At 39.0% G+C, this 23934-nt stretch overlaps 1 protein-coding gene across 1 annotated transcript; it reads right to left on the bottom strand.

Moving 5' to 3' along the window:
• Positions 1-5326: 5326 nt before the first annotated feature.
• On the bottom strand, positions 5327-22742 carry LOC122814392 (zinc finger protein 850-like). The gene is made up of 2 exons (XM_044086976.1): positions 22307-22742; positions 5327-6237 (listed from the first exon to the last, which is right to left on the bottom strand). Exons 1-2 carry the CDS (start codon positions 22740-22742, stop codon positions 5336-5338), a joined length of 1338 nt encoding a protein of 445 aa, XP_043942911.1. The 3' UTR covers positions 5327-5335.
• Positions 22743-23934: the final 1192 nt, after the last annotated feature.

The following is a 23934-nucleotide window of genomic DNA, read 5'->3' as shown; positions in this document are numbered from 1 at the left end:
GAGAACGAAAGAGCTCCGTTGCTGTAATTTCGCAATGTTAAAAGGATTTAACATAGCGAGACAGCTTTAAAAAAAGCAATGGAGAAAGGAAGATCTCCATTGCTTTTTTTAAAGCTATCTCGCTATGTTAAACTCTTTTAGCATAGCGAGACACTTTTAAAAAGCAACGGAGATCTTCCTTTCTCCGTTGCTTCCATACATAACTCTGATGTACTGTGTAAGCATATGCATGCGCAGTACATTAGAACTGCCGCAGAATCGGACAGCTGTGGAAGGGCAGCACGGAGGCATTATACAATTCCATTATTTAAGAAAAGTAAGTATTTTTTTTCTTAAATAATGTCATTGTATAATAGCAATAATCCACTTCTGGATGTGGGTAAGGCTGGATTTACCCACTGTTGTCTTTGTTTGGCCATAAGGGCTTCGCCCTCGTGACCAAACCACACCAACCACGGGTAAATCCAGCATTATCCACACCCAGGCATGGGTTATTGCTTAATTATAATACAGGATGTTATTTATAAATAAAACATCACATGTTTTGCTGTTTTTTTTTCTTTTTCTTGTTTTTTTCTGTCAGATGTTTGTGGTTGCTCACAACACATTGCTGTCATTTCTTTATTTTTATTTATTCTTATTTGTATGCATTTAAAACTGTTCTTTAAAATTATTCCCTAGGTCCCCTCTGTAAATAGGCTCTGTCTCATAAGGCTAACCTTGTCAATGATATATATATATTTATATATATATATATATATATATATATATATATACATATATATATATATATATATATATATATATATTTATATATATATATATATATATATATATATATATATATATATATATATATATATATATATATATATATATATATATATATATATATATATATATATATATATATATATATATATACACATATATACAAACACTCTGATTGTGGTTACCCTTGGTTAACTTATTTGAAAAAATTCACACATAAATATATTTGTAAGTATAATATAAATAAAAATATTTTAATAAATGTATCAGTGATGGTTAGATTCAAGTAATCACAAAAATCAGGTATTTACAGAGAAAGGCATAAATTTCATTATGCAATCCATAATATTCTGTCAGATCAACACTAACTAGTTAAATTAATATTCCTAAAATCCTCTCTAAAGAATTACTTTCACTACCTTGAAGCCAAAAGGCTATTTCTAGGTCATTTATATGGGATGTAATCCCTCTTGAGCTCAGAGTTTTTTCCTGTATTCTGCTGACTCAACTAATTGCTTTCAAGGCTGATAACATTTTAAAGAATCCTTGAGCTGCAGAATTCCAGAATACAGGAAGGAAGAAGGGAGGGGGATCACTGATAGTTTTGCTGATAACAAAGCCCGCAAGAAGTCATTCTAGGAGTAGGATTGAACAATGGAGGTACAATTCACATTCTGTTATCTGTATAATGTACTGTTTTATAATTGTTTTTTTTTTACTTTTTGCTGAAATAGCACGTCTTCAGATTTCAGTGTTTTATGCCAGTGTCATAGGTCAAGCGAACATGACTATATGTGATTTCTTTGGCTTCGGTCATCTCAATGGCTTGGGTTCCCGGGGGGCGCCTAGGAAAAGTTTGCCTCAGGGCACTTCTAATGTAGTTACGCCACTGCATGCCCTTCCCCTTTTAACAGTTCCCCATTATGACTTTATTTAACAAATGATCCTTTGCTCCATATGACTTTTGTTACCCTTTAGTTCTACTGCCATAACTGAGTTTTCTTCTAAATGAGTACAAACTCTGCTGGCATCAATTCCTGTTTATAGTTTATAAGTTGTTATAAGGCACGTTATTGTTCTATAGTTTTTAGCATAGTTTGCAGGTTCACTCTTAAGTAGGAGTATTGTTTTTCCTGTCATTCACCAGGTTGGTGTCTGTTTGGGATGCACATATAAATAGTTGTTACTCATGTCTAAATCTTCATGTAAAATGTTAACACTTTTAGTCAAAACTTAGGTACTGCATGTGGGCCTGGGGTTTTCCATTTAGGAGCTCTTCTTAACTTTGTTTCAGTCTCTCTGGCTGTTACTTCAGCCCATTTCATATCCTGTACATTTGAACTTCTTATTCTTTCTTTTACTTCTTTTATCCATTTAGCATCTTTGTTGTGTTCCACAGGATCTTCATAGCTACTTTCCAAAATGCATCTATTTCTTCTTTTTTTGGTGGTCTTTCAATTCCTTTTTTCCCTATAAAACTTTTTTGGGTCGCCACTAAATTGCCTATTTTGTACTTTTCCTTTATATTTATCTGTGTATCTTAGTTTTTCTGCCTGTGCTGAAATTTTTAATTTATCATTTGCGATACTGCATGATAGATCCTGGTCTGTCCTAATACTGTGCACTGCCTTTATCACATCTATCTTTCTTAGTATTTTTGTTGATCTATTCCCTCTTCTATACTCTTCTAACAATGACACATCTTGTCTTAATTGCTTTATATTTTTCTCTGTTCAGTACTTCCATGATGGTATTTGATTTCTCCCCTTCCTTTACCTCACTACCCTGTGCTCTTGTGGTAGAACTTTATCAGTTATTAATTTAGCTGCACAGTAACATATCCTGTTTACTTCTGTTATATTGCAAGGATCTCTGTGGACAGTCCTAATTACTGTGTTCATTTGTTTTATCAGACTTCTGACTTTTGGGGGTTTACTGACCTTCTGCAGTCTATTTCTTTCACTGATTTTAATATATCTATCTATGTCCATTAAATCAAGCAACTCTTCTCTTAGCTCATTTTCTTCCATACTGAGGGCACATCCCTAGTTTTCTATTTCCTGTGGCATTCTATAGAAAGTTCTACAGCATCTCCATGTGGCACCTTCTCTTCAGTTTCATCCTGTGCCATCCATTGTTTTGTTATATGGGAACTCACTGGCCTATCTCTCCTCAACATTGACTGCATCAGAGTTTCCACATTCTCGTGTTCTTTCCCTTGCTGTCTAGCTTTAAGTGAATGTTTATACTAGTTTCCTGTATAAGGCTCCAAAATATCTTGATATGACACCTGACTAATTGCTTCCTGTTCCACTGGTTTCCCCTTAATTTGGATATCCATTGCTCTATCCTGTTGTGGCTCTTTCTGCATTAGATTTTCAACACTGAATCCTTCACTTTGCAGGTGCTCCATAACCTCAATATCCTGTGTGAATGGCTTGATGATTTTTCAGTCCACTGGCATGTGTGAAAGACTTATTACATTCAACACATTTATATTGCTTCAATCTTGTGTGAATGACAAAATGCCATTGAAAACCCCTGCAATCTCTGAAACACTGCATTCATTACATTTATATGGTTTTGCTATTTTTAATTTCTCCAAGCCTTTTGGGTTTCTAATACCATGATGGAAATGGACCCCATTCCTAAGTCAAAGTACAATTAAAGTTCATGAAATTAGTATTGTTTCAGTCTTTGATGTCAGCCAGTAATGCTCTTCGCAGCACCTGCAATGTGCCCAGTAATGACTCCTTCTGCAGTTCATATGGAGTTACATGTATTGGTAGCATATCTAAATACGATTGTAAATTCTTTTTTATAAGACCCGTTGCTCCTACTACTATTGGAACTGTCTGGGTAATTTTCTTCCACACTGCTCTCATTTCTGCCTGCAGATCCTGATATTTTATGACTTTGTGTCTCTCTGTACACAAGACACTGTAGTCACTGGGTGAGGTGATTTCAATGATCAATGCTACTCTTGTCTTCTTTTCTTGGACCACTATATCCAGTTTTCTAGCATCTATCTTTTGAACTGTTGGTAATGGATGATCCTGTGTGATGTAAACTTCTTCATTTTCTGTGATGCTTTGTGGGATAATGTTTCCAGTGTTTTTCAGCCACCTCAATACCATAATGTTTGCACAATCCCCAGTGCAACAGTCTTGCCACATTATTATGCCTTTCACTACACAGTCCTTCTACCGTTAGTATGTTGCAACCAGCAACAAGGTGTGCAACTGCTTCCAATTTGGTTTTACAAAACCTACATTTGTCTGTTTCTCTAACATATTCAGTGGACTTTATAAACCAACGTGTATGCAGCCCACTATCTTGGGCCACCAATATTAACCTTTCATCTCTTGATTTAAATTTGCCTCTCCTTAACCACTCCTGTATTCATTCCTGATCAACATGAGGTTCTTCCAGAAGTTTTCTATACTTGCAACTATATGTATGCTTTTTCCACATTTCTTGCCTTCTCATCTGATCCTTCACCTTATATTCTTTCTTTTGTTTTTTTGTCACATTCAGTTGCTGCCTGATTTTTATCTATTTCTGGTTTGATTTCCATTCATGCTTGACACCGATAAGCTTCTGTTAGATTAAGCAGAGGAGTCATCTTGGATTTATTCTCTTCATGTTTCAAAACTTTTACTACGTTTGGGTCTTGTGAGGTCAGCAGATATGGGTGGAGTCCCACAATTGCAGATCTATACATATAATCAATTTCAAGGAGGCCCATCCCTCCTTCAGAATGGGGAATACATAATCTTGGTATACACTGATTTTTATAAATCATTTGGTGAGCATGAAGCATTCTTCTTGTTTTCCTATCTAATCTATCCAACACATTTTGGAACCAGTCAATCACTCCAAAACTGTAAGTTAGGACAGGAAGAGAAAATTGGTTTATAGCTTGAATTTTGTTTCTATATGTCAGTGCTGTTTTCAGGATTAATTTAAGTCTTCTGAAGTATTCCTTACTAAGTTTTTTCACATTTGTTCATGTTTTACTGTTGATCCTTCATTGATTTGCAAATAATTATACACTCCTTCTTGCTCAAGTTCTTTTATATTACATTCTTGTCCCAAATTGATGTTTTCCTGGCATTGCGGTTTTCCTGCTTTAAAGGTTGTTTTTGCACATCTATCAAGACCAAATGACATTCTTATATCATCTGAAAAAGTTTTGACAACTTATAATTGTGCTTTCAGTTCCTCATCTGATGAGCTATACAAGTCTTTATGCTTTGTTTTCTAGGAGCCAGATTATAGCCATGGCCTAAGCATTTAAGTAAACAGCTTAATGGATTAAGTGCAAGGGGAATAACAACAGTGACAGAGAGTCACCCTGGAATCTCCCCCTTTGAATTTTTATCCCTGAGATAACAATTTGTCCTTTATCATGGCTTAATTGCAAAGTGGTCTGCCACTGTTTCATGGTCACTGTAATGTAGTCGATCAGCATGGGGTGTATGTTATACATTTTGTAAACACTATTTTATCCATGAAGGAGGGATACTATCAAATTATTTTTTGTAGTCAATGCTTGCCATACTTAGATTCTTCCCCTCTTTTTACAGTTCTCTACTATGACTTTTGGTCCAGTATGAATGGCTTGATGACTTTTTAGGCTATTGGCCCGTGCAAAAGACTTACCACATGTGGTACATATATGTGATTTCAGTCTTGTGTGAATGACAAGATGCCGTCGAAAACTGCTGCGATCTCTGAAACACTTACTGCATTCAGTACATTTATATGGTTTTGCTCCAGTATGAATGGTTTGATGACTTTTTAGGCTGTTGGCCCATACAAAAGACTTACCACATTCGGTACATATATGTGGTTTCAGTCCTGTGTGAATGACAAGATGTCGTCGACGATCGCTGGGATATCTGAAACACTTACTGCATTCGGTACATTTATATGGTTTTAGTCCTGTGTGAATAGCTTGATGATTTTTCAGGGCACTGGCATATGTGAAAGACTTACTGCATTCAGCACATTTATATGGTTTCAATCCTGTGTGAATAGCTTGATGATTTTTCAGGGCACTGGCATATGTGAAAGACTTACTGCATTCAGCACATTTGTGCATTTCTGTCTTTCTGTGAAATCCTTTAGTTGTGTCACATTCAGAGCTCCTGCTGCAGCCATGTCCTGAGTGAAGTGTTGGTGTAGGAGAGAGAGGAAGGTCATCATACACCTTCACTGTCTGAGCTCGCAGCTGTAGATGCTCTGTCGGGTGATGTGTCACAGGTGTTCCACTGTCACATTCAGGGGTTTGGTGGCACTGATGCTCTGATGGAAGGTGTGGTACATGAGTGAGATAAACCTCGTCAATGTCCTTTCCAGGCTGAGACCTCTGCTCAAGGTTCCTTCTAGGGTGATGTAACTGTGTTTTCACAAGAGCTGGCTGTTGACTGCAATTCACATTGTAGTCTGTACTCTTCATACCTAAAGTAGATTATTTGAAAGTATATTATTACAAGAACAAAACAAATATGCAATGTATTTCATCACAATGGCATGTGTACACAGTTTAGCAATTTAAAATATTTGGATTTTCATTTATTAACTATTTAATTATCTTATTAACATCCCTAATAAAATATGGTTGGGTAGCGCAGTTTTTTCTTTTATCAGAATTTGGTCAACTCTGAATAGGTGATTAATTTATTTCAGTCAACTGCTCTTTCTCATCAGGCAGCCTAAATCACAAACTTAACTGCTGCTTTACAATTATGTAAAACTGACATATAGCCCCTTTCTCACCTTTCTTCTCCCATTTACTCTTCCATCCAAAATAACCATCTTCCTCACATCTAACTTCCATCATTCATAGTTTTAGGTAATTTCAGGTACATGCCTTACAGTTTTGTCTCTATTGTTTCCCTCTTCAATTCCCATTGGTTAATGTACTGTCTACTACAGTAACCTTCATACAGTAGCTATTTGTAAGCACAGTCTTTATAACAAATCAAGTCCAAGTTCATACAGTCTTGATTAAGGCTCAAAAGGACACAGTACTGCTTTTTCCTCCTTTCTTTCCTGATATAGCTTTGGAAGCCTTCCATATGTCAAGAATTTTACTGCAGCAGTGATCCATATGAAAAATATACATATTTCAGTTGTGTGAACAACTTACTATAACTGTAGAAGTTTGAGTATCATCACTTTTGTAGTTTCAGCCCCAACACATTTAGCAGGTTTAGTCCTGCTGTATCCTAGAAGGGCAGGGAAAGTATAAATCAGGCATGGAGACTGTCCTTATACTTACACGTACATAAATCAGGCATGGAGACTGCCCTTATACTTACATGTACATAAATCAGGCATGGAAACTGCCCTTATACTTACATGTACATAAATCAGGCATGGAGACTGCCCTTATACTTACACGTACATAAATCAGGCATGGAGACTGCCCTTATACTTACATGTACATAAATCCGACATGGAGACTGCCCTTATACTTACATGTACATAAATCAGGCATGGAAACTGCCCTTATACTTACATGTACATAAATCAGGCATGGAGACCACCTTTATATTTACATGTATATAAATCAAGCATGGAGACTGCCCTTATACTTACATGTACATAAATCAGACATGGAGACTGTCCTTATACTTACATGTTCATAAATCAGGCATGGAGACTGTCCTTATACTTACATGTACATAAATCAGACATGGAGACTGCCCTTATACTAACATGTACATAAATCAGGCATGGAGACTGTCCTTATACTTACATGTACATAAATCAGGCATGGAGACTGTCCTTATACTTACATGTTCATAAATCAGGCATGGAGACTGCCCTTATACGTACATGTACATAAATCAGGCATGGAGACTGCCCTTATACGTACATGTACATAAATCAGGCATGGAGACTGCCCTTAAATGTACATGTACATAAATCAGGCATGGAGACTGTCCTTATACTTACATGTACATAAATCAGGCATGGAAACTGCCCTTATACTTACATGTACATAAATCAGACATGGAGACTGTCCTTATACTTACATGTTCATAAATCAGGCATGGAGACTGTCCTTATACTTACATGTACATAAATCAGACATGGAGACTGCCCTTATACTAACATGTACATAAATCAGGCATGGAGACTGTCCTTATACTTACATGTACATAAATCAGGCATGGAGACTGTCCTTATACTTACATGTTCATAAATCAGGCATGGAGACTGCCCTTATACGTACATGTACATAAATCAGGCATGGAGACTGCCCTTATACGTACATGTACATAAATCAGGCATGGAGACTGCCCTTAAATGTACATGTACATAAATCAGGCATGGAGACTGTCCTTATACTTACATGTTCATAAATCAGGCATGGAGACTGTCCTTATACTTACATGTACATAAATCAGGCATGGAGACTGTCCTTATACTTAAATGTACATAAATCAGGCATGGAGACTGTCCTTATACTTACATGTACATAAATCAGGCATGGTGACTGCCCTTATACGTACATGTACATAAATCAGGCATGGAGACTGCCCTTATACTTACATGTACATAAATCAGGCATGGAGACTGCCCTTATACTTACATGTACATAAATCAGGCATGGAGACTGCCCTTATACTTACATGTTCATAAATCAGGCATGGAGACTGCCCTTATACTTACATGTACATAAATCAGGCATGGAGACTGCCCTTATACTTACATGTTCATAAATCAGGCATGGAGACTGCCCTTATACTTACATGTTCATAAATCAGGCATGGAGACTGCCCTTATACGTACATGTACATAAATCAGGCATGGAGACTGCCCTTATACTTACATGTTCATAAATCAGGCATGGAGACTGCCCTTAAACGTACATGTTCATAAATCAGGCATGGAGACTGTCCTTATACTTACATGTTCATAAATCAGGCATGGAGACTGCCCTTATACTTACATGTACATAAATCAGGCATGGAGACTGCCCTTATACTTACATGTACATAAATCAGGCATGGAGACTGCCCTTATACTTACATGTTCATAAATCAGGCATGGAGACTGCCCTTATACTTACATGTACATAAATCAGGCATGGAGACTGCCCTTATACTTACATGTTCATAAATCAGGCATGGAGACTGCCCTTAAACGTACATGTTCATAAATCAGGCATGGAGACTGCCCTTATACTTACATGTACATAAATCAGGTGTGGAGACTGCCCTTATACTTACATGTACATAAATCAGGCATGGAGACTGCCCTTATACTTACATGTACATAAATCAGGCATGGAGACTGCCCTTATACTTACATGTTCATAAATCAGGCATGGAGACTGCCCTTATACTTACATGTACATAAATCAGGCATGGAGACTGCCCTTAAACTTACACGTACATAAATCAGGCATGGAGACTGTCCTTATACTTACATGTACATAAATCAGGTATGGCGTCTGCCCTTATACTTACATGTACATAAATCAGGCATGGAGACTGCCCTTATACGTACATGTACATAAATCAGGCATGGAGACTGCCCTTATACTTACATGTATCTGCTTTAATCCATAGCTTTAAAGGGCAGGGTACTACAGTTTGAATCTCCAAAAATGATTTATGATGTAAGCTCTCCATCCACAGAACACAACTTTCATCTTTACTGGCAAACAAAAAAAAATGATGAGGGCTGACTGCCTCCTTATCAAGGATTTAGGTATGTATCCTTACATAAAGAGGAATCTGTTTGTGTTCATATGTTTACAGAGGTTTGGGACGTGGGCTGGCTGGGCACATACCTTCCTGCAGGTAATCCCAATATGTTAAGAACTGTACCACAGTACTCATCTTACACACAAATATAAACAATAGTTCTTGACAGGATTATAGGAAGAGAACAAACTGTGCATGAGCGTTGTCAGCTTCAACACCAGAAATGTGGACCCCCCCCCACTCTAGGAAGACATATTTCCTTATAATAGCCACCACTAAGCTGCATTACTGTGCTTAGAAAACAACTTCTGTATGTCTCTCAAGTGTTTTTATTGTAAAGTACTGTCATTTTGAAGGATTTTTTTCTCTGTTTTTAAAAAAGAGTAGACCATTCCTTGTATATTTCTAATGGAAAACTTTACATATTGTAGTTTCAGAAACAGCTAGGTGGTTCTCAGTATGCATATCTGACTGCTTATCCACAAGAGAGCACCTGATAATGTGTCTATTTATGTTTGAATTTTGCCACTGAAAAATACTAGACATTGTTGTAATTATCAAACTTTAGAAGTAACGCTAAATGTTATCTAACAAAAAATACATTTTAAAACCCAGCACAATTCTGTGGTAATAAACACTACTCTGAAATACCCAGTCATTCTTCAATAAGTGGAGCTGTTATGTGTTCACTTTTCCAGAATTGAATTCACAACATGTTGCTTTATTTTTTTTTTCAAAAACATTTTTATTTTGTTTTCATTATAAACATACGCAAATGTACATATAACAAATACAATAATACAATAACAAAACTATTTACAATATTTACATTCATCCATGATAAACAATCATTTTAGCCATGAGAAGTTATCAGTATTTATTCAAAAGGTTTTCCAACTTTTGCCAAGCTATTTTTTTATGAGTAATGTTATGAGTTCTATAACAAATGGTTTGCAGTTCTTTTTTTACAAACAACTTTTGCCAAATTAATAAAAATCTTTAATCATCAAATATTGTTTACTTTTCCAGTTCAAAGTAATAACTTTTCTGGCAATTGTAAGAATTGACCAGAGTAATTGAATCTGAGATTTAGGTATTACATTAGGTATAGGAACATTGAGTAGGATTAGTGAGTTAGAAATATGACAGTTACCAGATCATAAAGCATTTACAAAATATATGAAGTCTTCCCAGTGTTGAATAACATTTCTACATTCAATGAACATGTGAACCCAGTTGGCCTCTAGTAATTCATCACATTTCCAACATTTACTTTCACTGTTTTTGAGTATAAGATTTATTTTATGTGGAGTATAGAAACTCCTAGTCATAAATTTCTTTATATACATCCAATATAATGAAGAAGAGGTACCACACGTAGAATTCAATAACAATTTTTTTTGGATTCATCAGATACTTGTTCTCCATTAATCTTTACATAGTAATTCCAAAAATCTGAGTCAAACTTTAGAGTGTCTTCTCTTAGTATCTTATAGATAGGTGAGATACTTAATTTTGGATTATCTGTCTTTTCAAGACACCTAATAAAAAGCTGAATCAAACTAGGTACAGATTCAGTCTCTAGGTTGACTGATACTCTCATTTTATTTTCTATAAACTGCCATAATGAGCGTATGAACAACCAAATGTCTTGACTATTATCAGAAATACATAAAAGAGAGTTTATTGCTTTAATACTCTTATTTTCAATAAACTGATGCCAGAATATCAAGTTATTTTCCTTTAATTTTTGCATCGCATTGATGTTGAAGGAATCTAGGCAATCAGGGGAGTTTGCTCCTCTAGGGAATATAAGAAAAAGAAATTGTTTAATGTAATTACAATCAATTATATTTTTAAAGTTATTAAATATTTGATTAATGCCATAAGAAAAATGATCAAACTTCTTATTAAATAAACAAAATTAATGTAAAAGCCAATGAACTCTAGTTATTCCATATTGTTCCTTAAATTAATTTTCTACAGTTCTGACATCAGTTATATGAATCTCATGTATTGTTTTCCAGCCACATATATAGGTAGGTGTGATCCAATGTAATATTACATTAATTATAACTGATTTGGAATGTGGATCTAAGCTATATAATGCTATTCCATTACTGTTCCAAGCTTTGATGTGCCATTTATATGCAATCCTAGGTTTTAAGGGGAACCATAAAAATTTAAGTAGCATGGAATCTATTTTTTAAATAAGTTTTTCAGAGGTGATAGTATCAATGACTGCATATAAAACAAAATTTTAGGTAAAATTATAATTTTAATTCTTTTGATTAGTTCACTAATGGTGGTTATTAAATTATTGTAGTTTAGTTTAACAAACTCTTTCCATGTACTCTTTAAACTGACACCCTAATATTCTAATACATTATTCTCCCAATTAAACAGGCTATTCTCTCTTAGGTTTTTGTTGATCTTTTTGTTAATTAGTAATGTTTTGGATTTATTATGCTTAAATTTAAGCTCTGAAATTATTTCATACTTGCTTAAGGTATTTATAACATCATGCAAAGAACCATCAATATCACCCAACATTAAAAACATCATCAATAAATAATTGTATCTTTGGAGAATGGTTCTTATTAATTTGAAAGCCTTTTATATTTTGCTTGTTTCTGATATATGTAGCAAAAGGTTCCATTGAAAGAACAAATAATAATGGTGAAAAGGATACGTTGCTTTATCATAATGTTTGTTACCATCACAATAAGGTTTACACCTGTTTTGCCCAATCTATCTACCTAACGTCAATTTAAACATTCTTGAGGGGAGTGTGTCTGGAAGGAAACAGTTAAATACAGTGAGCTGTTAAGGCAGCTAAAACTGAATGCTTGCAGAATTCCTGGAATAAATGAGAATGACAAGTAACCATTTTACAGTTTGCTTAAACTTAGAGCTCCTAAACAACTGTTGCAATATTCTTAATAGATGGGTTGTAGCTTACTGACATCTAACTGGAGTACTAAAGCTTTACATTCCTAGGATGTATATATGGATAATGACCTGAGCTCATCAGTGTAGGGATATAAAAATCAGACATATGTGCTAGATCCTGAGTCTATCTCCAAGCCAGCAGTGGCCTGAAGAAAACCTAGGAAGGAGACTGGTCAGCTAGGAGGGGCTTAGTTTGAAAAGGATAAACAAGTTCCCTCTCATAAAAGCTGTAATATCCTAGGATAATGATTGTGTGCCTGTGAGTGTAAAAAGTACAGTGTTTCTGATAATACAGAAATAAAAATAATAGAAGGGGACAAAATACTTCTGGCAAAGAGTGCCCTGGACCTGGAGAAGGCATCTGTCTTTTAGTGTTTAGCATGGATAGATGACCACATAACTGCTTCTTGAATGGACCTGGTAACCACCCCCTTGTAGAAGGCCCCAGATGAGGCCACTGCTGAAGTGGAATGTGCTTTTGGCCATGTGAGTAAATTCTTTCCATGCTGAGAGTAGCAGAGGGAAATAAACTTTCAGATCCAGGAAGCAACAGTTTGGAAACTAGCTGTCCTAACTTGGAATCCATAAAGGAGATGAAGAACTGGTCTATTTTTCTGAGTTCCTTAGTTTTATCCAGGTAAAACCTTAGTTGTCTGTGAATGTCTAAGGAGTCTAACTTATAAACAAAGGTATAGCATTTAAGCCCAAGAAAGTCATTGTTCCACTGTATTTGACATTCATCAGACCTATCATTGTGTGCAATGCCCCCTTTGATATGTACCTAACCAGGCATATCCAACAACTGGAAAGTCAACGGAGGTTCCTCACTGAAAGAATACAGGGCATAAGTAATATGTCCTATGCAGACCACCTCAAGGCCCCATCCCTGTATTCTGTCTCCTACAGGCTTTTGAGGGGAGACCTATGCCTGGCATACAGGGAATTGTCAGACCCCACTCTGATGGACCTCCTGCATATCCACAAAACAAACAGTACCAGAATCACCCATTCTAAAGACTTAAACCTTGCCTGTAATATAAATAGGACCTGATGGAGAGATAAGTATGTATCCCAGAGACCACCCCGTCTATGGAACAGGCTCCCCATCCATGTGAAGCAGAGTTCCTCCCTAATCCAATTCAAGTGAAACTTGGACAATTGGATGGGAAAACAGAAATTCATCCCTGGTTTGGCACCTATGTTGCTGATGCAAATGGGCAACCTGTAAATGGTTCATCTCCCAGGCCCATGCTTACACTTATCAAGAGTAACAGAACTTGTCAGAGATTTGAGATGCATGACTAGGCTTAAAAAGGCCCTTGTGGTCATCAGCCTAGTAAACACCTATGAACCTACGAGTGTAAGATTCTTTCCCCACTTACTCTGGAGATTGTGGAAGAATGTAGGCAGAATGACTGCCTGGTTAAGGGTTAGGTCGGTAACCACTTTTGGCATGAAGGAAGGACTGGACCAAGGTTCACCCTATTTTTGTGGAAGATGAAAAAGGCTGGAATAGCCATGACAGCATGGAGTTTTGAGCATACGCAGGCTGAAGGCAAGGCCAGGAGGAGCACTGTTTTCCAAGTGCATAATTTAAGAATAGCCAGCCTAAATGGGGTAAAATACATTCTTCCAAAAATAAAAAAGAAAAATTAAGGTCGCAAGCTGGGGTAGTAAGCTTTCTTGGGGGTTTAAGGTGTAGAACACCTCTCAGAAAAACATTAACCTCTGTCCTGGGCATGAGCTAGCACTCCCAGGACAGGCAAGTATTAATGTCAGATCATCCCTGAATGTAATAATTCACATAAGTACTGAAGTACTGTGGGGGTATCCAATAGAAGCGGTTGGAGTTTTGTTTAAGATACCAGACGGAGAATCTCTTTCACTTGGCTGTGTAAGATTTCCTGGTGTTAGGTTTCCTGGCTTCCTGTAGGACTCAAACCCCCTCTTCAGAAAAGGTCTGTCTTGTAGGGATTAGAATCCAATCATCCAGAATGGTAGATTAAGTGAAGTCAGATTCGTATGAAGGAGATACCCTTTCTGATTAGTGATTAGATCTGGTTTTGGAGGGATTCTCCAATAATTTACTTTGATAAGTGAAACATAGACAGGAACTACTGTTGTCTTGGCCAGAAAGGTGCCAGAAGGTGGACCTCTGGAGATTCATTCTGGGCCCTGAGTAGGAGCCTTGGAAGCAGAGGCAAAGGGGGATATGCATAAAGGAACTTCCCCGTCTATTGGAAAGAGAAGGCATATGTCCTACAGACTTGATGTAATGAGTTCCTTGTGCAGAAAGGTGGGAGTAAGTGATGCTTGGGGAAGCAAGGAAGTCTATATGAAGAGTCTACCAAATGAGAGTTATGGATTTGAAAGCTTCTATGTTCAGGGATGATTCATGACGGCCCCCCATGTCCCTGCATAGGGAGTCTGCCAATGCATTCTGCTGAGAGGGAATAAACATGACTAAGTGTAAGAGTCAAATGGAAGTCCACATGCCAGAATTCCTTGTGCCAGCCTGCACAGGGAGTAGGATCTTGAGCCTCCTTGCTTAAGTACTACATCACTGTGGTGTTGTCCATACACCAGCAGGGTCCTGGTTTACAAAGATGTGAGAAGGTCTGTAGGACTAGTAATACTACCCTCATTTCCTTTATGTTGATGTGTTTTCTTAATACAGTGGCAGGCTACTCTTGTTGAACCCTGTGATCTCCTGTCTAAGCCTTCCTTGCCCTGTTTAAAGCATCTGTAAACAGGACCTGGCTATTTGGAACTGGGGTGAATGGAAGACCTGGGTTGAGAGGAACCTGGCTGCTCCTCCAAAGGAGTTCTTTCTTAATGCAAGGAAAGAGAGGAATAAGGGTACCTAGAGGGTGAGAGTGCTGGGGCAACATTGATTTCAGATACCATTGTATTTTCCTAATTTGTAGTCTGGCAAGGGGTAACATAGGGGTGGTGGTAGCTATGACTCCCAGGGCCCTCATGGTTTGTCTGGCCAAACAATGCTCATCTCTAGAAAGTGTTAAGGACTCAGTGGTTAGGGAATTAGCCTTCCCTGAGGAATAGAAGCATGTAGGACCAATGTGTCCAGGTTGCATCCCAAGAATGTTAGCTGGTGAACTCTAGGAGAGTCAAAGGTCACACAGTGTAATGATGATGCTTGAAGACAGTGTCCCAGGATAAGCCAAGTATTAGAAGGTCACCCAGGCAAGGGAAGATTTGTATGCCCCGAGTGTGAAAAAAAAGCCACAGCTGTGTCCAGACGCTTTGTGAAAACTCTTGAAGGTGTAGAAAGACCAAAGGGCAAAGCAGTAAACTGAAAATGTGATGACCCATTAAAGAACCTGAGAAATTTTCTGCAGGAAGGATGGATAGGAATATATAGGTAAGCATCCCTTAGGTGTAAGGATACCAGAAAAGCTCAAGGAAATAGGAAGGGTAGAACAGTTTGTGAAGACATCATTTTGAAAGATGGAACTCTCAGGAAGGTTTTTAGCCAGGAGAAGTCCAGTTAGGACTACACTGACCCTCTTTTCCAGGGACAAGAAAATTCCTTGAGTAAAATCCCTTTCCTAAAACAGTTGAGGGAACCTCTACTATGGTTCCATGATCCAGTAAGTCTTGCACAATATGGTCTAGCAGGTGTATCTTGGTTGGGAGGAGGTGGGGTATGCCCCTGTTGATGGGCTGCTTTCACAACACATAACATACCCCTCCTTGATAATGTCTATGACCCCTTTGTCCGAGGTTACTGCTTCCCAGAATGGAAAAGAAAAAGACAGAGTCCTTGTGAGAGGGTGAGTGGAGGAGTTGTGATTGGATAAGGGGACAGGTGGAATATAGTCATAGGGGCCCATTGCTAAACTGAGGCCTCCCAGGAGTATCCCTTTTTTTCCCTGTGAATCTTCTCTTAGGAATTTTCCTTTGCCTGTGAGGTGTTCTAGGATTTCTCATAGCAAAGGAGATAGATTTTGCTGGATAATTTCTATGGTACCTGGGAAGTGTAAAAAGCAAATTTAATGACAGTCTTTCACGGTCTTGCTCTGTTCCTGCAAAGTCTTGAAAAGGCTGGCAACTTGTGAGCCAAAAAGGAGATTAACAAATCTAAAACCTTCTGGAATAGGCTGACCTCTCAGCCAGAGATACCACCTGATCACTGAGCTAGTAACAACCACCCTATAAGAAACATCCACAGCATCATAGTTGTATTCTATACTGGACCCAGCTATTTGTGAGGCCTGGCCCACTAGAGACTACATATACTGCTCTGATTCTGGTGTTTGGGACTCTGTGATGGAGTTGCTTATAGACTGTAATACACAGAGTAAGTATCTGCTTGTTTGAGTTTGGTAGTTATTAGATCTGAAGGCTAAAGTATATACTTTTTTCCTCACTGGTTTATTGCTTGACTGTACTTGTCAGGTAAAACATTAGTGCCAGAAAGCAGCTTGGAAGTTTTGTCCAAGGCCAGGTATACTAAAAACGGGTCTGCCACAGGGTTTTTTTAGAAGTACTTTAGTTAATCAGGAACTTTGCAGAACCTGTCTCACAGGAGGTTGATTATCAAGTGTAGAAGAGTTGGCTTGAATTGTTTCTAGGTAAGCATCTAACACTGGGGGAACAGGAGGAGAGGCAGGTGTGCTCATCTATAATAAGTTGCAGGATATCTTTTCCTCCTCAGACACGTGTTTGGATTGCCATTCAAAATGCTTCATTGTGCTTTGCAAGGTTTCTTCAAAGGAAGCCTCTTTCAAGGCAGAATCTGAAGAAAGTTAATCTCCCTCATCTGAGGATATCTGTTCTGGAGAATGTAACTGGGAAGACTAGTCCAAAGAATGTTCAGAATCCTCTTCTGCATCCTCCTCAGAGGAAGAAGAATCTAAAACCTGTTTCTGTGGTATGACCTGAAAATGCTGGGTCACAATGGCAGGAGAGGCTTCAGAGACATGATTGTCTTGAATAACCCCTCTGAAAAAATTGATCCATTCTTTCTCCACGGACACAGAAGGGGATATCAACTGCTTACGTTTTTGTTTTTTCTTCTTAGGGGAGACATTCACCAGTAGCAGCTACAGAAGTTGTGAGCCTTGGTGCATTTCTATCACAGTACTGGGAATCTCTTCTCACATAAGAAACTGAGGCACTCCTCAAGGATCATCTGAAATAGTGAGTCATGGTTCACTGGTGGATTCAGTCATCTGCAAGGCTGCAGGACCAGTACCACCCTCTGGCAGGTTCATGGTAGAGGGCTCATGAGAAGATGATTGGCATACTGTGGATTCATCAACCTAGTGGGTATGTCCCACTGAGATGATGGAAGGAGACTCCCCTCTAAGTCTTTTAAGCTTTTTCTTGGACAGGAGGAGGACATCTAGGTCTTCAGATATGGTGGAGTGGGAAAAGTGTTTCAGGAGTTGGGTCTCAAGGAGGGTATTAAGTGTGTAAAGCCTAGACTATAGGGTTTAGGAACAATGACCGACAGCTAGAAAATGTTTTATAGTCGTGTTCAGGGCCTAGAGAGAGTAGATACTTAGTGTGCAAATCTTTGTATGGAATTTGCCTACTGCACTTGCACTTCCCCTCCTAAATGACATTTAACAAGCAAAACAGTGAAAAGTTTAGAAAGGATGGATCCCCAATGGGGGTACTTATCTGATCAGACAAGTGAAGCTGGTGGAGAGAAATTCTGAAGGTCTCACACGTATATCCAATTTTAAATACTTATGCATTATCAGGATGTTTGTCTTAGGAATATAAAGCTTTGTACCCCAGCATGATGTTAGCAAGCTATAACCCATCTTTTAAAAATACTACAACAGTGACTGTCAAGACATCAGAAGGATGTGGGTTCTACTTCTACACCAGATGACTGGATTGATTTTCCATTACTGACATTGCAGCAAAACACTGGGGGTTGCTTCCCTCCTAAGTGTGACATCCTTTGGATGAGATATTAAACTGAGGTCCCATCTTCCTGAGTTGCTTATAGGTCAGGTAGATGAAAGAGATCCTGTGGTATTAGGGGAATTCCTCTGTGCCCTGGCCAAATCTTACCTAATTAGTATGAATACCACCTCAAGTCTCCCCTGGAATGATGTCTATGGCCTAGTGGGTCTGACCTGGTCAACAAAGGTTAAACCTATTTATTATACTGCATATGTATTTATGCTTGTCTGTGTGTTTGTGTGTAATATGAATATAGGGTATTCTGGCACCAATGTCAAGTTATGCAAAAGTTACCCATCCTGAGTCCCAGTCTGTGTGGATAGCGTTACCTATTTGCTGATAGACAAAGCTGACAGATAGCTTACTCACAAAAATGCTGCTGAACATTCCAATGATTCTTTTTATTCCCCTTTAGAAATTCATAGGAAACAACAGGTTCAGGAGGTAAAAGATGGTAATTTCTGCAGCCCCAACTAGCTTAGGCTGAGGACACTATTACACATGAAGAGGAAACACATGCAGACAGAGAAAGGTTGGAGGACAGTATTAACTAACTATGCAAGAACAGCAGGGGGCAGGAACATACCAAACACAAACAAAGGAAAACAGGCTGCAATGCCAGCACACTCCCTGCCTGATATCTGTGGATGGGTCTACTTCATTTCAGTGAAAACCCTCTTTGTTGAATGTTAATTTTCGAAGGTGCAATCTGAACAGCCGTTTTAGTGAATGGTTTTTCTAGGTTAAAAAAATGCTTGGCCATCATCGGGGATTTGCCCATTTCCCCAAAGTAGTGTGATGTCAGAGTTGGTATATTTAGTTAGGAGGCATGTGGGGGGTGCAGCCACCCCCACCTTGGTGGGTTTTAAATTTTGTGAAATTTATGATGTTTGTTAGGCTGGCCAAGCATTTTCCCTTAGAAAAAAAAATCACTAAAATGGATATTCGAAGGATCGAACTTTCGACAATAAGCGTTCAACAAAGAAGTGTTCAACTAAAAGGTTTTTCACTAAATTGATACAGTCTCTCTGTAGATACCACTGTTTATATATATAACCCCAACACGAATTGTCCATACGGAAGGCTCTTGCCCAAGGACCTGTAAGACAAAAGAAAAGAGAAAACACAAGCAATAACAACATTATACTTGAACTTCACTGAAGGCATCACTTGTGGCACAGTCTTTAAAAGTTCAGGTAGCTTCAACATCTGGTACAGTGCTGGAATCATCCTCTAGACTCTAGAGGTAGGAGTAAGATAGGCCATCACTGGCCTGGAGAAGGCCTTCTCTACTCCATCTCTGCTGATCCTTACTTTTTCCTTGTCCTTTTCCTCCTCATCCAGCTCCATCTTTTCTTCCTTGATGGTCTGACTTGCTCATGGTAATATCAGATAAGTAGGGTACCTACAAGGTGTTTGTTTGGTACAATCACAGGGATCCACTCCTCCTCTTGTAACCTTGATCTATTCAAATGACCACCAACCCTGATCTTGCTATAACCATCTATGACTGGGTTGAACCAGTACAGCAGCCTGTTCTGACAGATCTGTCCTTTACCTTTCAAACACTTGAACTCCTCTGAGATGACTTCCTCTTGTACATGATGTATGATGAGCAACTTTATCCTTTTATCTTCAGACACACTAGGTGATTTCTTGCATGTATGCCATCCATGTCAACTCATCATCTGGTTGGACTTGCAGAAGCTCTGAGCGATATGAGCCAGCAATGCTATGGTGCTTCTAAGTCTTGTCCAGGAAGAGAAGCATTCAAATTGCCTTGTCCCGAAGCTAGAGTTTAAACATAGTTCAGAGGTCAGTGAAGTAACCTCTTCATGAATCTCAGGGTCACTGGTTGGATCAAGAAGTTCAAACATGGAGTCATTGTCAAATGTTAGAGAAGACTGAGGCAACAGGAACTTTGGTCCCAAAAACTAGTGGGAATCCACAAGCTTGGCAGCTAATATTGAAATGGTGGCAAGATCTGCAGGATTCAACTTGGACAGAACACAATGACTTTCTTGTATGTTTCACTCTGTTGGTTACATACACATACAATCTTCTGATGGTGTTATGTCTTGTCTTTAGACTTTTCTCAGTTAGGGATCACCACAGTGGATCATCAGTCTGCTATTAATTGGCAGTGAAGTTCTACAGTGTCGAGTTACCAGCCCAGTACCCAACCTTCACAGAAGGCACACACACATACACACACTCACGCACCTACCTGCATGTCTTTAAAGCTCACTCGACTGCAGGGAGGACATGCAGACTCTGCACTGAAGAAACTCCAGCCAAGAATTGAACTAAAGAACCTCTTGCTGTGAGGTGACAACACTAACCGCTGCACCACCGTGGTCCCAAAATGACCTTACTGTCTGTGTAGAATTCAATGGCATCAAGATCAATATCCATCTCAGTTTGCAAAATGTCTGCAACTTCTATAGCTAAAGTTGCCCCACACAGCTCAAGTCTAGGAATGGTGTGTGCAATGCTAGGAGCCACCTTGGCCCTTCCTAACACAAAACTCACTCTTGGTTGTCCAAAAGAATCAATTACCTTAAGGTAGGTAACTGCTGTGATAGCTTCTGTGGATGCATCTGAGAAAATATGATCTCCTTTCTTCTACTATCACTCTTCCTTGTGCGGTGACCGGAGTCACAAAGTCTAAAGGGTCATACAGACTATTCACAATTGAAAGAGCCCTACACTTGGTGAATGGCTTTTTCATTATTCAGACCTGGAAGGTGAACGTGTCTGAATTCACATTCCAGTGTAGACCAAGGCTACTTTGTGTGGGGAATGAGTCTGTGGCTAGATCTAGATTCTTCAGGTCCAGTGCATGGTTTCTGGTATCAAAAGTCTTCATGACCTCACTGTTGTTAGATACAATCTTGTGAAGTCTTAAATTATCTTGTGACAAAAGCTATTGGGTTCTTTTCAACAAATCAATGGCTTCTTGGCTCTTGGCAAGGACTTGAGGCCATCATCAACATAAAAGTCTCTTTCTAGGAATTGTCGGGTGTCAGAACCAAACTCTTTTTCACATTCTTTAGCTGTTCTTCTTAGTCTGCATATTGCTATGGCTGGGGATTGGCTATTACCAAAGACATGAACTCTCATGTGGTACTCTATGATGTCATCATTGAGATCATTGTGATGCCATAGAAATTAGAGATAATTTCTGTGGTCCTTTTGAACAATGAAGCAGTGAAACATCTGCCAAATATCGGCCATAACTACAACAGGTTCCTTCCTGAACCTGATCAAAACTCCAGTGAGGTTGTTGGGCAAATTAGGACCTGTAAGAAGAACATTATATAGAGAGATACCTTTGAACTGTGCACTTGACTTGAAGACAACTCTGATCTGTCCTGGCTTCCATGGGTGGTAGACTCCAAAGGATGGGAGATACCCGTATGCTTCACCTTTCGTCAATGGTGGAGCAGGTTCTGCATGATTATTGTCAAATATCTTCAGCATGAATGTCACAAAGTGCTCTCTCATGTCAAGTTTGTTTCTCAGTTCTCCTCTTGAATGAGATAAACCTAGACATAGCTTGCTGGACTGGAGAAGAGTTGAGGAGCTGTCCAACTCTTGGAACTGTCCTTAACAAATCCACTGTCCATCAACTTAGCAAACTCCTTGTCTTCAATAGTGAGAGCTACCTTAGTTTCATGGCAGGTAGTCTGAAAGACCATCACTGAGGTCATTGTGACGTATGGTCTTATGAGAGATGTCCTCCTCCATGTCGTAGCACAGCTTTAAGCTTTAATTAGGTTCCTGCTTCAGTTGGTAGTAAAAGTACATCATTTTGCGTGGGAAATGCATCTGTTTTCTAACAGGTTTGTCTTGCAGGAATTCACATAGTAGGGTCTTTGTGTCTTGTCTAAGCAGACATCACCAATTACCTACTACAAAGCCCAAATAGCGTCTCTGGGCATAAGCAGCATCATTAAGTCCATTGCACTCTTTGTGCACTTTGTGAACTCTTGGGATGTCCCTGCCTAAAAGGATTAATATTTTGGCACACTTGTCAAGAGGAGGAATGCAATCAGCTATGCACTTGAGATGGAATTGGTGACATGCAGCTTCTGGAGTGGGTATCTCTTCCCTGTTGTCTGGCAACTGATCACATTCAGTAAGCGTGGAAAGAGGAAACTGTGTGTTCCTATAGATAGGCACTATCATAAATCCATACGCTGTTGTTCCTGAAGTCTCCACTTGACCAGCACATGTTTGCCATGTATAGGAAGTATGATTCACTGTTAATGTTGAAGAGGTCAAAAAATTCTGGACTTGTAGAGATCGGTTGCTTTGGTCATCTAAGATAACATACATTCTCATTACCGTTTCTGGTTGTCCTGCAGGGAAAACCTTGACAAGACATACCTTAGCACAAGATTTGCCACAAAGTTGCCATTTTTGTTTCCTTGATGAAATTCTGCGCTTATTATTTGCCCCAGTTTTCTTTACCTGTGTCTCTTATCTTGCTTGTGCTGTCACAGCTTGACTTTTCGTATTGCGCTGTACTTCCTGGTACATGATGTGCCCATTCTCAGGATAAACAAAGGATCTTTAAGGCTACAGAGTCCTTCTCACAGTTCAGGTATGCTAGCTCTCCCAATGTCACCTAAACATTTGCTTGGTGAATTTCTCATTCAAATTAGTTGTGGCAGATTGTTTAGATCGCCTTTTAGGGATCAGTCCAGTGGCTCTACTTTATAGAGGCACTGTGAACTAACGTCGGGCAGCACGATGCCAGGGCACTTCTATGGACTAGGCTTGTAAAGGCTCCGGTGCCATTAGCCTAGTATGCATCTATGAACCTATGAACCTATAAGTCTGTCTCCACATACCTCAGTGCACTTGGAGAACACAAGAGTGGTCTACTGCTCGGCACCCGCCCCAATGTCACTCGGTGCGGCTTTACAGTCACTAGTGGCTCGAAGCACCTGGTTGGATGAACCCAGATGGTATGCTGTGATGTGCTTCTTGTTGTCACATTCAAGATACTTAACAGCCTTACAGTCCCTAGTGAAGTGTTCAGAAGATACACAGCACCTACAGCAGATATTATGGTCTTTCAGGAATACCTTACCTTCCTCAAAGCGTTTCTCCTTAAGTGGGTGACACTTCTTTAAAGGCTACGGCTTGTTGTGAATGGGACACAGGAGTTTGGGGTTGCCAGATCTCTCTTCATTACTGGAAGTTGATGTACTGGGTGAAATTCCAGTTTTCCTGACAGTGCTGGCCCTTTTCAGCTCCCAATGCTTGTTTTGAAGATTGCAGCCAAAACCACTTGATTAGCAGATCAAGCTCTCCCATAGGCTCAATGTCCAGGTTCTTGATTACTGCTTTGAATATAGCTCTCCAGCTGCTGTAAATTTCTGGCTGGTGATCAAACCTTGTGAGTCCAGTGTTAAGAAGCTCATGGCAAACCATGTATTTGGCAAAGTCAGTCAGAACTGTCTTTTCACCTTTCATTTCAGCAGGTTGGCCTGGTACCTCAGTGTCAGAAACAGCTGCTGGCATGTAC

The sequence above is a fragment of the Protopterus annectens genome, chromosome 10.part0, assembly GCF_019279795.1.
Source record: "Protopterus annectens isolate FY-2018-M chromosome 10.part0, PAN1.0, whole genome shotgun sequence".
NCBI lineage: Eukaryota > Metazoa > Chordata > Ceratodontiformes > Protopteridae > Protopterus > Protopterus annectens.
Note: the sequence above shows the minus strand (reverse complement) of the source record. Positions and strands in the feature narration are given on the sequence as shown.

Coding starts and splice junctions, on each gene's coding strand:
- LOC122814392 (XM_044086976.1), bottom strand. CDS start 22,742: ATGAGAATGTATGTTATCTTAGATGACCAAAGCAACCGATCTCTACAA. Junction 6,238..22,306: donor CTATTTGGGCTTTGTAGTAG/GTAATTGGTGAT, acceptor AATCTACTTTAG/GTATGAAGAGTACAGACTAC.